At 43.0% G+C, this 15,527-nt stretch overlaps 1 protein-coding gene across 1 annotated transcript in view; it reads left to right on the top strand.

The window, feature by feature from the left end:
• REV3L (REV3 like, DNA directed polymerase zeta catalytic subunit) overlaps positions 1–15,527 on the top strand; it is a 291,259-nt gene that overhangs the window by 163,888 nt on the left and 111,844 nt on the right. Inside the window, exons 7-10 of the mRNA XM_069726145.1 lie at positions 6,287–6,391; positions 9,877–9,961; positions 10,427–10,569; positions 14,122–14,250. Coding sequence (XP_069582246.1) covers positions 6,287–6,391; positions 9,877–9,961; positions 10,427–10,569; positions 14,122–14,250 — 462 coding nt within the window. The remainder of the gene's footprint in view (positions 1–6,286; positions 6,392–9,876; positions 9,962–10,426; positions 10,570–14,121; positions 14,251–15,527) is intronic.

Here is a 15,527-nt window from a genome sequence, read left to right as displayed (position 1 = left end):
TTGTCGCGTGGTCGCTGGAGAGCTGTCACACAGACAGCTCTCCAGCGACCAAAAAAGAGCAAGTCCCGTGTAATCTGGGTAATGTTATGAAGCGCTTTGCCACACTCACGATGTTTACCATTGTAAATGTAATTTTAAAAAATACAAAAAACCCTTACACTCCGGTGTGTGAAACGTCCATCGCCGTCAACTTCCCGTACTGTGGCAGCCCTAAAGCACAGCACAGCGTTTATTATTAAGTCAATGGTGTGCTCAGCTTTACGGGCGGGAATCACAGTGTCAGTGCGGAAAGATGACGGCGAGGGACGTGGTAGACACCTTTTTATATTTGTGGGGTATTGTTCACTTTTTATTTGAGTGTTTAAAACAGTGCGCTAGTAACCCAATATTCCCTTGTTTAAAACAAAGACATCGCTGGATCGGTCGAAACTCGCCGATCCAACAATGACAGCGTCTGATCAGTTACCCAAAAAAAATTCAAAATCATTCGCTGACACCAAAAAACTCACAGCAGGGGCTCAATCGTTTTACGATTTCAGAAAAGATAACGTTGGTTACACACAAAAACCAACTTTATCTATACTGAAATTGTGGTGTGATGGTACATTGTAAACTTGACATATTGAGCAATGCTCTTTGTGTTTGTAACATCTGAGTACAATGAGCGACAGCCCTATAAAACAATGAAAAAAACAAATTGATAAATATTGTCAGACATTGCACATCAGGTGTTACAAAGACAAGATTTGTGTATACGGCGCAAGGTGTGATTTGGTGCAAACTTTATTTGAGACAATAAAAACTAATTTTTAAAAAAAAAAAATAACATTTATTTAGGGTACAAAAAAAAAAAATTGGGAAATGTTATTAGGGGGTACCAACATCCGCAATTAAAGGGGATTGATATCCCACACTTTTTGGGGGTGTTGAGGAGACCGAGGAGGAGGACGAGGGGGATGAAGCAGCATACTCTATCACACTAGACGGGATGCCGACATCAATCCAGGTAGTGGATGGTGGCGAGATTAGCAAAGCAGGAGGTGAGGGAGGAGGAGGGACGACCAGTGTCCTTGGCTGGCTACTCCGGCTCCGGGTAGACCCAGGCTGTGATGGTGTACTCCTTGTAGACCCAGGCTGGGTACTGGGTGTACTCCGTGTAGACCCAGCCTGGGTACTTGGTGTCCTCCGGGTCGACCCGGGGTGTTTTCTGGTGGTATTTTTGGGAGCAGCCATAGCCAAGGTCGTAGTACTTGTCGTCGTCGTCGTCTTCTTCTTTTTCCTCCTCTCTCCCTCTGGGTGTGGGTCGGCATCCCGTCTGTGTCCCCTTGAAGGCCTGTCAGGCTCTGAACTTTGGGGCTCTGTTCTGTGGTGGCGGTGGCGGTGGCCCTCAGCACGCGGAGCTCTGTGGTGGTGCTCTGCAGCAGGAGTCGGAGTCATGGCAGCCAGCGATGGTACTGCGGGCATATTTGTCGCTGACTGCATGACCCGAGCCTGCTGCAGAGCACTGACATATACATTGTTGCAGCCTTGCATGACCGAAATCTGGAGTTCCGGCGTAAGATGTTCAACCATGCCGTTGTGAATGGCAGTAAAAAAATGTTTGTCCGGCCTCGAGAGATCCGTTTCGATGTTTTCAAGACGCCGTTCGATATTGCACATTTTATCGCACAGCGCCTTGAAACCATTCTGAAATACGGTGCTCAGATGTAAAAATTCGGGCATGGGCGCCCTGTCCGAGGCCCGCTGACGCTGTCGGGAAGACCCAAAGGAAGGAGCGACAGAGGCCTCGGCCAGGGGAACATCTGATGGACCGGCTGCCGGTTCGCCAGATTGTGGTGGTGCAGACCTGCTCTCGCTGTGGGATGGCTGCGACTGTTCAGATGGCGCTTCACAAAGGACCGCCCCAGAGGGTCGGACAGTCTCGCGGGTGCTGCTGTGTGTTCTGTGAAAACATAAGGAAACCATTAGTATACTAAATATCACATTTCACATGCGTCATTAATTAACTTTACCGCCAGGTATCCATTGCCGCCATTAATATTAACCTATTTTTAATATTGACACTGCATATGCACCATCAATATTAAAAAAAAAAAGGTATTTATTTAATTCACAATAGTCACCCATGGTTGTGGTTTGCAACGCCAGACAATTATGCTTACGTTGGAACTGCCATGACGTCACGGTCATGTGACCGAGACGTCATCACAGGTCCTGCGAGCTAAGCAACCATGGGAACATAACCTGCTTTGCAGTGGAATGTATGCCGTATCTATTATATTTTACTTTTTTGTGTATAAAAAATCGTGGATACACCTGGATAGCCACTATACTACTACACTATTAAATATTGGCTGGGCATGGCCAATCTACTATCTTTCTGTGTTCTGTATACTTCAGATTTCAGTGAAATTGCTAGTAAGTCAAGCTCAACATTGTAGTAATCCCAGAAGGCTCGGAGCACGGAGCCGCTGTATCAAGTGTGAGAAAACCAGAAATGAATAAAAAATTCTAGGTCAACGAGGCGTGAATAGTAAAAACAAAATACTTTATTCACTTCAATCATAAGCACAGGATGAAACATCTGCGCAATACAATAAAAACACTATCTACGCGTTTCAGGTCTGATGTTCCCTGTCACCTGAAACGCGTAGATAGTGTCTATTGTATTGTGCTGATGTTTCATCCTCTGCTTATGATTGAAGAGGATAAAAGTATGTATTTTTTATTTTTCACGCCTCGGTGAGCTTTACTTTTTTTCTTCATTTCTATACTTTGTACTTGCCAAAATAAATGGCTGGGCAATAAGCTACGTGGCTGGAATGTAGTATGTGAATATGCATGTTGTAAAAACTAGGTGTGTGCATAGGTACTATACTTACTCTCTGCTTTCAAGGACCGGTCGCAGGAACTGCAGTATACGGTTATACTTGTACACCGAGGTCCTTGAAGCGGCAGCACCACTACGAGTCTGTCCCTCCTTTTTCAGGCCCCTCCGGAAGCGATCCTTCATGGAGCGCCATCTGGTCTTCAATTGTTTAACTGTGTATAAATTTAAAAAATAAAAAAGGTTTTAGATAATATATTGAAAACGATTACGCAACCGTGTGCAATCCCAATAGAAGACATCACTGACGGTTGTGTAATCCTGGCATGATGGGTCACAGCAGCATTTTGTAAATACTTACGGAAACTAGTTTTGGCCTTTGGTGAAGCGCTGTCGAAGCCATCCCACAGCGATTGTGCCACCTCTATCCACAGACGCCACAATATGCCCTGGTCCGCGTGCCGGGGGTCACGGCTGTCCCACAGCGGGCCCCGTGCTTCAATGGATGCCACCATCATGTCAATATTGAGTGGTTCATCCAGGGCCCGTTGTGAAACCTAGAAAAAATGGGAAATATTAATGTTTGAAAGATAAAAACAATGGTCCCTACCTCCTCCACCGCCACCTACTACACACAACACCACAACCTCCCACCACCCCCCATAACCGCAAAAACAAAAAAATTAAAAAAAAAAAAAGAAAAGGTTTGAAATAAATACTTACTCTCCGTCCTGCAGCCACAGCTTGGCCCCGTGGTCCCTGCTGCTGCTCCCTCTCTTCCTCCTGGTTCTCCTCCTCACTTGAAGAAGCCTGCAAAATAGTTGACCAAAAAGTTGAGTGACCCATCTACAAATGACAGCGAATAAAGCAATAGTAGATCATGTACTCACCGGACTCCTCAGCGGTGGGGTGTGACTCGAGTCGCTGCCGCTGGCCATGACTAATGCAATTCTGAAATAAAGAACAAAATAACATTGATACTATGCTCCTATGCACAATCCAGCAATAAATAAAAAAAATCATTTAAACCACAAAGAACATTGCACTCCAACTGAACTAACGCTGAGCAAACAACACTGCCACATTGATTAAATTAAAGAAACAATGGCAGAGACAACCCAATGGCAGAGTACAAAAGCCTAAAGATAAGAAAACTAATCTACAACAGACCCTATGTAGTAATCCCAAAAGAGTGTTTTTTTTTTTTTTTTTTTAAAGTACAGTATGCATGGAGCAACCCAAAAAACACAATAGTTTTTTGAAAGTAAAAAATTAACCACCCCCAAAAATTTAGGGCAGAAACATTAATAACACACCATACTTTACAATAAAACCGACAGGGACGGAGACAATAAAAGGGCCATACAACGCCATACATCGCAACCAGAAAACATACAACAATGTCTTTACACAACCACAGTGCTGAACATAATACACAACTTGCAATAAAAAATTAATAAATGTAATAAAAGGGCGCAGAATCATTCTATACTACCATACTTTACAATAAAACCGACAGGGCCGGAGACTATTAAACGCCATCATATAACGCAAGAATAAAACATCACAACTGAATACAAAAAACACCACCAAACCAAAAAATGGAAACGAAAAATCTATCCTGTAACAATAATCAAGGCCGCAGACAATGAAACGCCATCCTATACCACGCCATACATCACAACCAGACTAAAAATACCACAATATCTTTAACCACAGTGCAGAATATAATACACAACTTGCAAAAATAATTTTAAAAAACATGTAGAAAATGCACAGAATCATTCTATACTTACATCTCTGAACAGCGGATGAAAAGTAGAAGTCGTCTGGTTTTCTGGTGTGATGCCTCTAGATGTTCTGGAGATGTGCCTCTGGTGTCTTGCCTCAAGATGCTGCAGCAGAAGTGACAAACAATCCAACATTTTCTTTATATATGGGGGATGTTTTTCTCATTGTTTGCACTGTCTAGACACTTTTTTGTTTCATTTTATCTAACGACGCATGCGTCGCACAACGCACGCACGACGCACACCCGCGACGCAAGTGCGTTGTCAATAGGTTTCAATGGGAAATTGAACGCATTGACGACGCACGAGCGACACAAGTGCGACGCGTGCGTTTTTTGGACGCTAGAAAAATGCAACAAGGTAGCGTCTCCGACGCCACCCAGGTGCGGTGAAACGACGCATGCGTCGTGCGTTTTACCGAAAACGCACGACAACGCAACGCATGCGTCCCCAATGATAAAGATAGGGGCGCATGACGCATGCGTTGTCGTGCGTCAGCGACGCTGCGTCGCATGACGCTAATGTGAACGTAGCCTTAAGATGGCCTTTCCTGACTTCTTCTGTACTTATGTGATTGGTTTGACTGCCCTGAATGGGGAGAGGGGAGTAATCTGATGACTGACCACTCTGGCAGTAGCTTACTTCGCTGGAAGTAAAAGGTTCTGGTATATTGAAAAACAATAGCCCAATGATTTTTTTCTCCAAGTGGTGATACAGAGGATGCCTATGATTTTGGCACAGAATAAAACTCCGATTATCTCTGACCTTTGACCCAGTAATAAAATATAACCTGAAGTCTTGTTTCCAATGTTTTCCATAATAAGGTAGTTGGTAGGATGCATTCACATGCTGCACATTTTTCCCACAGTTACTCTGCAGGTATCAATATGCAGAAATGCATATAGACTAATCCCCAGATTTTTCCCTTGTCCCCTCCCCACAATGCAATGCTCTGTTAAAATCGGCAGTAATAAGAAAATGGCAAATACAAAACTGATGAGCCACGCTTCAGATATTCATATCCAAATAGCTCCTTCAGAGACGGAAAGAACAGGTGCTCTAGTGCCACCTATTGGATGCATCAATCCTAAGTCATTATCAACCCTTTTAAAGAGCCTTGGTACAAACCAAAACCTCCATTTGTAGATATGTGTTTTGGGATGTTTGCTCCTCATCAGTGCAGAGCAACTAATTTCACTAGGAAAAATTTCTACTTGAGAGTGGCAAGTGTGCGTAAGGAGACTTATAGGCCTCCCATGCTCTTCTGGGAATTTAAATATGCAAATAGAGAAAGACAGGAACTTAAGTGCCACCTATTGGCAGTAGCTATCCTAGAAGTTGTTATTATCGACCCATAAAACGACCTTGACTCTTTTCTTGGGTTGAGAAGCCAAACCAGAAATTCCATTTGCATACATGTGTTTTGGGGTGTTTGCCCATCATCAGTGCAAAGCAGGAGACATGTTTTTATTTATTTTTTTCTTTTATTTTGCATTGTACTGAACATTCGTTGGAAATTTTGAACATGGATTAAAAATGTGAATGTAGCGTAGACATATAAGGAAAGTCCAAGTATATAGTTGAATGCTAATATTTAGCGTTGTTCAGTAAAAGAAAATAACACCTGAGAAACAAATTGGTCGTCCTTTTTTTTTTTTTCTCTCTACAGCTCAGATAGGAAAGAATCCTGGCCTGCAAGCAATATGGGAAGATGAGAAACAACGTCGTAGAGCGAAGCAGCAGTCTTCCCAGGTCGCTCCTCCAGATTCACAAGGTAAACAGTGGAGATATTAATAGAGATGTGATTAGATGGAGGTGAGAGCAACTTACTAGATTAACAATTCAGTCCTTTCTAGTATAAGATTAGAATGAGTTTTGTATATGGCGGATTCATAAAGCTTTTTTACAAAACAATCCCACATGTTTCCCGCCACATGTACGCTGTTTAGAACGATCCACCCGCAGCTGTTAACCCGTTATTTGCAGCTGTCAATCGCTGACAACTGCATTTAATCTGATTGCGCCAAAAGCGCATCACTAATCCCGCCCATCGGTGACCCTGTCACATGATCTCAGGTCACCGATGGGTCGGCATGACAGCTAGAGGTTTCCAGCACGCCTCTATGGTTGTCATTGCCGGATTGCTATGAACGCTGCTTCATACAAGCGATCTGATCATCGCCTAAGTGTAGCAGAGGCGATCGGGCTATCGCAGCTTCTAGTCTCCCATGCAGACTGTTGAAGCATGCAAAAAGTAAAAAAAAAAAAAAAAAAAAAAAAAAATTTTTTTAAATATTAAAAAAATAAAGTTCGACTCGCGCGTCATTCAAAATAAAACCATTAAAAAAAAATACACATATTTGGTATCGCCGCATTCAGAATCGCCCGATCTATCAATATTAAAATAATTAATCCAAATGGTAAATTGTTAAGCAAAAGAAAGTCAAAACGCCAGAATTACTTTTTTGGGTCGCTGCAACATTGCATTAAAATGCAATAATGGGCGATCAAAAGATCTTCTACTCACCAAAATTGTATCATTAAAAATGTTAGCTCAGCGCACAAAAAAATAAGCCCCAGATCACGAAAGTTGCTACGGGTCTTGGAAAATGGCGCAATTTTTTATTATTATTATTTTTTCACCATTTAAATAAAAAAACAACCTATACATGTTTGTATATTTGCAATTTCACCGCACTTTTTTTCTGATTTCCAATGGTGTCATTCAAAAGTACAACTTGTCCCACAAAAAAACAAGTCCTCACATGGCCATATTGACGGAAAAATAAAAAAGTTATGGCTCCGGGAAGAAGCGGAGTAAAAAACAGAAATTCCAAAAACAGAAAAACCCAAGATGGTGAAGGAGTTAATGCAGGGTTCATCTTGGAAGGTCTTGTAGTATAAGTAGGACAGAACGTCTGGTCCCGGGATCTTCCCAATTGGAAGGTTATGGATTATATCCTTAATTTCCTCTTTGGTAATTACGTAATTTAATGATGCCATTGCTTCTGAGGAAAGAGAAGGCAATTGACATACCGTAAATCCAAGAATAAACCAATAAGGTTACTTCTGGCTTCTGGGCTCGCTGGGAGAGTAGAAGGAAGCGAGTCCGGTAAAGCTGTTTTGACCATTTTAGTGCATAATATAACAATATTTACTATTTATTCACGTGACAGAGTTACATAAAAAGAAGATAGCTTCTGATATGTTTCACACAGTTGACATGTGTAAGGTATAGGATTCTGTAAAAGTACAAACTGCATAGTCACATTATTGCATTAGATAGCTTAAGTTGGGTTTTTTTTTGTTTTGTTTTTTTATAGACACTTTTTAATTTTAAAAAAATTCCTCAAATAATCCCTATAAAGTTCAAATGCTGATTTCTGGACTTTTCTTTGGAAGAGATGTATGCAAATATAAAAAGTTTGGGGGTGAAATCCTGCTGACAGATTTCCTTTAAGCAAAATATTTATTGTACACAATTATGTAAAACAGTGCCAGCCTTTTCACCAAATTGTAGGAACATACTGACTGATCTGTGGATTGACCAAGCTTCAGAAACCTGCTGAAGAATTTGACAAATGGCCGTTGTATCTCTGGGAGTCCATCTTATTTTTTTCTGTTCCCTTAGTAGTGCATCTATTTTTATTAATCCATAGATCTTGTAAGTAAATGTGCAAATCTAGAATTAACATTCTGTATTAAATCTGAGCTTTCCCAATGGGTGATACTTACTTAAAGCTTAATTTCTGCACTGTTTTCTTACCACGATTTTCGCTCTTCTCTAAATCGGGTCTATAAATCGGTTAGGAAGTTTTTAGCCCGTGTCTTAGGCTACTTTCACATTTCCATCGGTACCGACGGACGTTGTGAAATTACTGCACGACGTGGGCAGCGGATGCAGTTTATCAACGCATCCGCTTCCCATTCTGCAGTCCGGGGAGGAGGGGGTGGAGTTTCGGCCGCGTATGCGCGGTCAAAAATGGCTGACACAACGCACAAAAAAGTTACATTGAAAGTTTTTTTTTGTCTGTCGTGTCCGCCAAAACACGACGGATCCGTCGCACAACGGACACGACGTGTGCCCATCCGTCGCTAATACAAGCCTATGGGCAAAAAACGCATCCTGCAAGCACATTTGCAGCATCCGTTTTTTGCCCAAAATGACGGATTGCGACGGAGGACAAAAGGCAGAAGTGTGAAAGTAGCCTTAATGGAGTATTACCATCTAACACTATTGAGACCTGCATTTATCTTGAGAAACAGTGCTTGTTACACACTACTGTTAGGGGAGAGGTGGTCGGAATTTCCTTACAAATTAATAGGAACCCCCACTATGTCTACGCTGACAGTGACGCATGTTAGAGACCCATTTTTTAGATAGATGCAGATCCCATTGATAGAAAAATATTTAGAGTTGAAAGTCCTCAGTGGTTGATACCTTTTAATGGCTAACTGAAAAGATAGTAACAAATTTAGTCTATGCCTGATGAAGAGACCTGTGTAGTCTCGGAAGCTTGCAATTTGTTACCATCTTTTCTGTTAGCCATTGAAAGGTATCAACCACTGAGGACTCTCAATTCTAAATATTTTTCTATCTACTGGCTAACACGGTACCAAGATATATATCTTTCCTGATCCAGTTGATGCGATTCACATCTGCTATCCTGGGGATATGCTATAGCTGTATGAGATGCTGCAGGCTTTTCACTGCATTGCAAATAACCCTGGCTAGGTTCACACTTGCATTGTGCAGTCCGTTCAACACATCTGTTAAACGGACTGCACTAACGCAAGTGCCGACTTTGGCACTGCGCTAGCGCAGATGGAGCATCTGCTAGCTCCATCTGCGCTAGCAGTGACGGACCCGAAAACGCTGCAGCCCGCGTCTCGGGGGCCGTCACTCAATGATGGCACATCGCTAGCGCACGCCCATTGTGGGCGTGCGCTAGCGATGTGTCCGCCATTGAAAGTAATGGCGGTTTTAACGGACTGCGCTACACCGCGTTATGCCGCCGTGTAACGCAGTCCGTTAAACGGGTCACACTAGCGCACCCTGTGTGAACATAACCTTGAGCATGAACAGTATAAAAGATGATTATAAACAACCACCAGTGATAGATGGTAGATCATCAGGTAGCTGGGGAACCTGGAGATCAGCTGTAGTGGTATTTTTCTAAACTCTTGATAGAAGTCTTGACATTTTTTTTTCCAATGTGGAATAATTTTTGTATGCATTTTTTTGTGTTTTGTCTAAAGATCGTGGATTCGTAGCTTTGACAGAAAGTGAAAAAATCTTTCAGAAAAGGCTTAAAGAAATTCTGAAGCAAAATGACTTCTCAGTGTAAGTATGAGACCTCTTACAAGTATGGCAAGTAAATAGTTGCACCCTGTGGGGAAGGCTATGCGCGTCAATCACCATTTCAGGGTTTAGTGTCAAAATACATGAAAAAAAGTGAATGTAAGCGTGCTCTGGATTCTGATCTGGTTTAAAATGACAATCTACAGGGTTAAAAATAAAATTCTGTTCTATATATTTTTCCAGCTCCTTATATACAGACATGGGTAGACATGATGGTCTTTTAGATGGCCAATCTTCATTATTATCAGCTGTTACAATTTTAGTAGTAGAGCTTGGATTCTTCCTGGAAAATCATAACAAATTCTGCTCTTTGATTTAGCAGAAGAATGGTTTTAATATTTTGATTTCTTCAGTCCTAATTTTAATAAAGAATATCTTTAGGATGTAAGGATAGCCATCATGGTATACAATTTCATATGTCTTTTCCCCATCATTCCTTATGAACAGGACAATGTCACACTCCCTGGACTCCAGCAGCATGTCCGAAGATTTCTCTGCAGAACTCACATTGCATTCAACGTTGGACTTGTCAGAGTCCGTTCCTTGTACACCAGCTAACTTGGTGGAGGTGCACAGAGATCCTCAAGAAAGTAAGGCTCTTAGTATTGTTTTAAATTGAACCTATAGCCAGGTTTTCCCTATATAAGCACCACCTTTAAGCCCTCTTACCTGGCAGTACAGCAACATGTGTATAAGCTACCAATAGATCAAAGAACATCCCTTATATGATTATCTCGCACCAAGTGCTAATCGCAGCGGTCCGCTCGAATGGGCATTTCTGGTCTGTGCGCAGCCTCTCCTCTCTACCCACAATAGCCGGCCTTCTTACTTTGATGGATGTTGTCTCCTATGTCCCAATGCTGAAAATGTTGCGCCTGTGCAGTTGAAGGAAGCAAAGACCTGTGTAGGCGCACTTCATTCTGTCCTGAGGGAACCAATAACCCAGAAGTTAAGCCGGCACATGTGCATTACAGGTCTTTGCTCTACCTCAGCAGGGCAGAGCAAAAAGCATTCATGCATAGATCTGTGCTTCAACTGCACAAGCTCGAGATTTGCAGCACTGGGTGGATGTCATAGGAAATGTCATCCACATCCAACAAAACAGGAAGAGGCCAGTCAATGCTCCTATCTGAAATTAAATATAGCATTGCATGGCTTTTAAGCCTCCTTACACTGACATTTTACTCTCCACAAGGAGAAATGTTACCCCTTAGATCCCGGTCAGAAGCCTCTCATACAGCCAAATCAGATCTCATGCTTTGCACTGTGGAGGGGCAAAACCACAAAACACGTGTTTGCAAATTGAAATTCTGGTTTGGCTTTTATCCGAAGTCATATGTCGATGTTTATTTAAAGGGTCGATATTAACTATTAGGATTGCTACTTCCAATAGGTGACACTAGAGTTCAAGCCCTCTTCCTCTCTGAAGAGGTAATGAGCACAGACCATTATCATACGGCATGGCCATACGGCGTGTCCATTTTGGTGGAGTGTGATCTGGTATAAAATGGATCGACTCTGACTCCTATAATATAAAATACCGTATATACTCGAGTTTAAGCCAAGATTTTCAGCCCATTTTTGGGGGCTGAAAGTCCTCTCGGCTTATACTCGAGTCATACCCAGGGGTCGGCGGGGGAGCGGGGGCTGTCTAATTATACTCACCTGCTCCTGGCGCGGTCCCTGGCTCCCAGCGCCCCAGCTTCTTCCTGTACTGAGCGGTCGCATGGTACCGCTCATTACTGTAATGAATATGCTGCTCCACCTCCCATAGGGGTGGAGCCATATATTCATTACTGTAATGAGCGGTAACAGTGACCGCTTACTACAGGAAGAAGCTGCGGTGCCGAGGAACCAGGGACCGTGCCAGGAGCAGGTGAGTATAATGGGGAGGGGGAGCGCTGCGCGATATTTACCTGCTTCTCGTTCCGGGCACTGCTCCATCTTCAGCGTCTTCTGCAGTCACGCTCAGGTCAGAGGGCGCGATGACTCGATTAGTGCGCGCCCTCTGCCTGAACGTCAGTGCAGAAGACGCTGAAGATGGAGCGGCGCCAGAACAAAGTCAGGTGAATTTTGAAAGTGCCGCGGGCCTGAGCGACAGAGAGGTGAGTTTGTGACTTTTTTTTTTTTTTTTATCGCAACAGCAAATGGGGCAAGTGTCTGTATGGAACATCTTATGGGGCCATAACGTTTGTGCAGCACTATATGGGGCAAGTGTCTGTATGGGGCCATAATCAACGTTTGTGCAGCACTATATGGGGCAAATGTCTGTATGGAGTATCTTATGGGGCCATAACATTTGTGCAGCACTATATGGGGCAAATATCTTTATTTAGCAAAATTCTTCAAGAAAAAAGTGGGTATGAACGGCACCGAATGCTGTGTGTTTCGTAGAGATGTATAGATTTATTAGATCCTTAAAGGGAACCTGTCACCTGAATTTGGCGGGACTGGTTTTGGGTCATATGGGCGGAGTTTTCGGGTGTTTGATTCACCCTTTCCTTACTCGCTGGCTGCATGCTGGCTGCAATATTGGATTGAAGTTCATTCTCTGTCCTCCGTAGTACATGCCTGCACAAGGCAAGATTGCTTTGCGCAGGCATGTACTACGGAGGACAGAGAATGAACTTCAATCCAATATTGCAGCCAGCATGCAGCCAGCAGGTAAGGAAAGGGTGAATCAAACACCCGAAAACTCCGCCCATATGACCCAAAACCAGTCCCGCCAAATTCAGGTGACAGAGTCCCTTTAAGACATCAGGGCATTCCGAGGCCAACTGCTCAACATGAGAAATCCACAATCCATAGAATAAATAAAAGCATTAAAGTGGCACTCACCCTTCAAAGCAGTAGAAGTGCTGTCCTTTATTTGCAGTTAGCAAGTTACAGACATATTTCTGCGGCGGTAGGTGAGGAGAGGGGTGCGGGGAGAAAGACTGAACGACGGATGTTTCGCGCGCTTGCGCTTCTACGGGTCCAGAAGCGCAAGTGCGCAAAACGGTCGTCGTTCAGTCTTTTTCTCCCTTCTACTGCTTTGAAGAATGAGTGCCACTTTCATTCTTTGGATCTATGGATCTTTATTTAGCATCTTATGGGGCCCTAATTAACGTTTGTGCAGCATTATATGGGGCAAATGTCTGTATGGAGTATCTTATGGGGCCATAACGTTTGTGCAGCACTATATGGGGAAAATATCTGCATGGAGCATCTTATGGGGCCATAATCAAGGTTTGTGCAGCGCTGTATGGGGCAAATATATTTATGGAGCGTCTTATGGGGCCATAATCAACATTTGTGCAGCATTATATTGGGCAAATGTGGCTATGGAGCATCTTATGGGCCCATTATTAACCTTTATGCAGGATTATATGGGGCATATTTTAATATGGAGCATCTAATGGAGCCCATCAAACTGTATGGAGCATTATATGGGGCTCCTGATTCAATATGGATATTCAAAAACACTTAACCTCCTGATGTCTCAATTAATTTTACTTTTATTGGTATCTATTTTTACTTTTGATATTTAACGGTAGCTGCTGCATTTCTCACCCTAGGCATATATTCGAGTCATTAAGTTTTCCCAGTTTTTGTGGCAAAATTAGGGGGGTCGGCTTATACTCGAGTATGTACGGTAAATTGATTTCAGTAGTTCAGTGGAGGATGTGCTGTAAATTTTTTCATAATAATTTGGGAAAGTTATGAACTGTCCTATAATGTCTGTTGTGTTCCTAATATAATGATGTAGGCTATTAGTTGAGATGAATCTGTGCTGCACTTTATGTACATGCTCAGTAGTGATGCAGTGCTGTGCAGTCGGGAGTCAGGGAAATTAAGGAGTCGGAGGTTTGGCTTGCCAACTCCACAGCCCTGGGCATTGCAGATTCTAGAAGGGGATCTGAGGCGTATGTACAAGTGGATGGCTTGCTGTGTAAGAGGGCTTAAAGGTAGTGCTTTTAGTTTATATGGACAAAACCTGATAGCAGGATCCCTTTAAGGGTTTTCTTAAAACACACTTTTGTGGCTTGTCACTATTAATAGGGAGTGGAGGGCATAAACTAAATCGGAGAATGAAATTACACTTCTAAGACTCGTTGTTCGTGTATCTTATATCTGTGAAATAATGCGTTCTTTTTACATAGAAGCTGAGCCATGTGAGGATAAAGGATATACAGATGCTGTGATTGATGAAGAAGCCATTTTAAATATCATGGAAAATAGTCAATGCTTCCAACCTATGCCTCAGAGGTTGAGTCAGTCTCCTGTATTCTGTAAGTAAATCTAATGTCTATTCTTAAAGGGAATGTGTATGTTTTCCGTGTTGTGTATATTTTCTATCCTCTGATCGGTGGGGCTGCAGGTGTCTGTTCCACCTATCTGATATTGATCACTTATCTTAACAATATGTCTGTCATCAATATCAGTGTAGTGGAAAACCGTTTAAAAGGCTACTACACTGTTGTAAGTTGATGACACATGCCTATGGTATTCAATCATTTTCTTATCAATAGGGATTTATCTCTGGGACAATCACGCCATCCTGAGAATGAAAGTTGTAAAGTGCTCAGGAAAAACGTAATTCTTCAAATTATTCCCACTGACCATAGTAATGTCGGCTGCAGCATAGGAATACATCAGACTCCCAAGTTCACAGCACTTGCTGCTAATCATTTAAGAGTAGCTGGAATGCAGAAGTATTAGTTTTGCAGAGAAGAAACATGAGTGCAATCGCCACACCTTATACTTCTGCATGCATACTTAGTCATGGCGAAAAGCTTTGGGACTGATGCAAATTTTGGTTCGCACAAAGTTTCCTGCTTCAGATTTTATAATAGACTAGATGGTGGCCCGATTTTAACGCATCAGGTATTCTAGAATATGCATGTCCACTTAGTATATTGCACAGCCCAAGTAGTATATTGCACAGCCCACGTAGTATATTGCCCAGCCACGTAGTATATTGCCCAGCCACGTAGTATATTGCCCAGCCACGTAGTATATTGCCCAGCCACGTAGTATATTGCCCAGCCACGTAGTATATTGCCCAGCACAGAGCCACGTAGTATAGAGACTTAAAAAAAAAATAAACATATACTCACCTTCCGAAGGCCCATTGAAGTCCTGCTATACTCACCATCCGCCGCCTTTCCCGCTCCTCGCCACGCTCCCGGGACCGCTCCATTGCAAGCGTCAGCTTCCGGTCCCAGGGCTGGTGTGAGCAGGACCTATAATGACATCGCAGTCACCTGACCGTGACGTCACGGCAGGTCCTTGTCGCACACCGGGACCGCTCCATTGCAAGCGTCAGCTTCCGGTCCCAGGGCTGGTGTGAGGAGGACCTATGATAATGTCGCGGTCACATGACCGTGACGTCATGGCAGGTCCTTGTTGCACACCAGCCGTGGGACCGGAAGCTGCCGCTTGCAATGGAGCGGTCCCGGGAGCGTGGTGAGGAGCGGGAAAGGCGGCGGATGGTGAGTATAGCAGGTTTTTTGTTTTTTTTAAATTATTTTTAACATGACATATTTTTACTATTGATGCTGCATAG

The sequence above is a fragment of the Ranitomeya imitator genome, chromosome 5 (assembly GCF_032444005.1).
Source record: "Ranitomeya imitator isolate aRanImi1 chromosome 5, aRanImi1.pri, whole genome shotgun sequence".
NCBI classification, from domain to species: domain Eukaryota; kingdom Metazoa; phylum Chordata; class Amphibia; order Anura; family Dendrobatidae; genus Ranitomeya; species Ranitomeya imitator.
The sequence above is the reverse complement of the archived record's forward strand: the minus strand, read 5'-3'. Positions and strand labels throughout refer to the sequence as shown.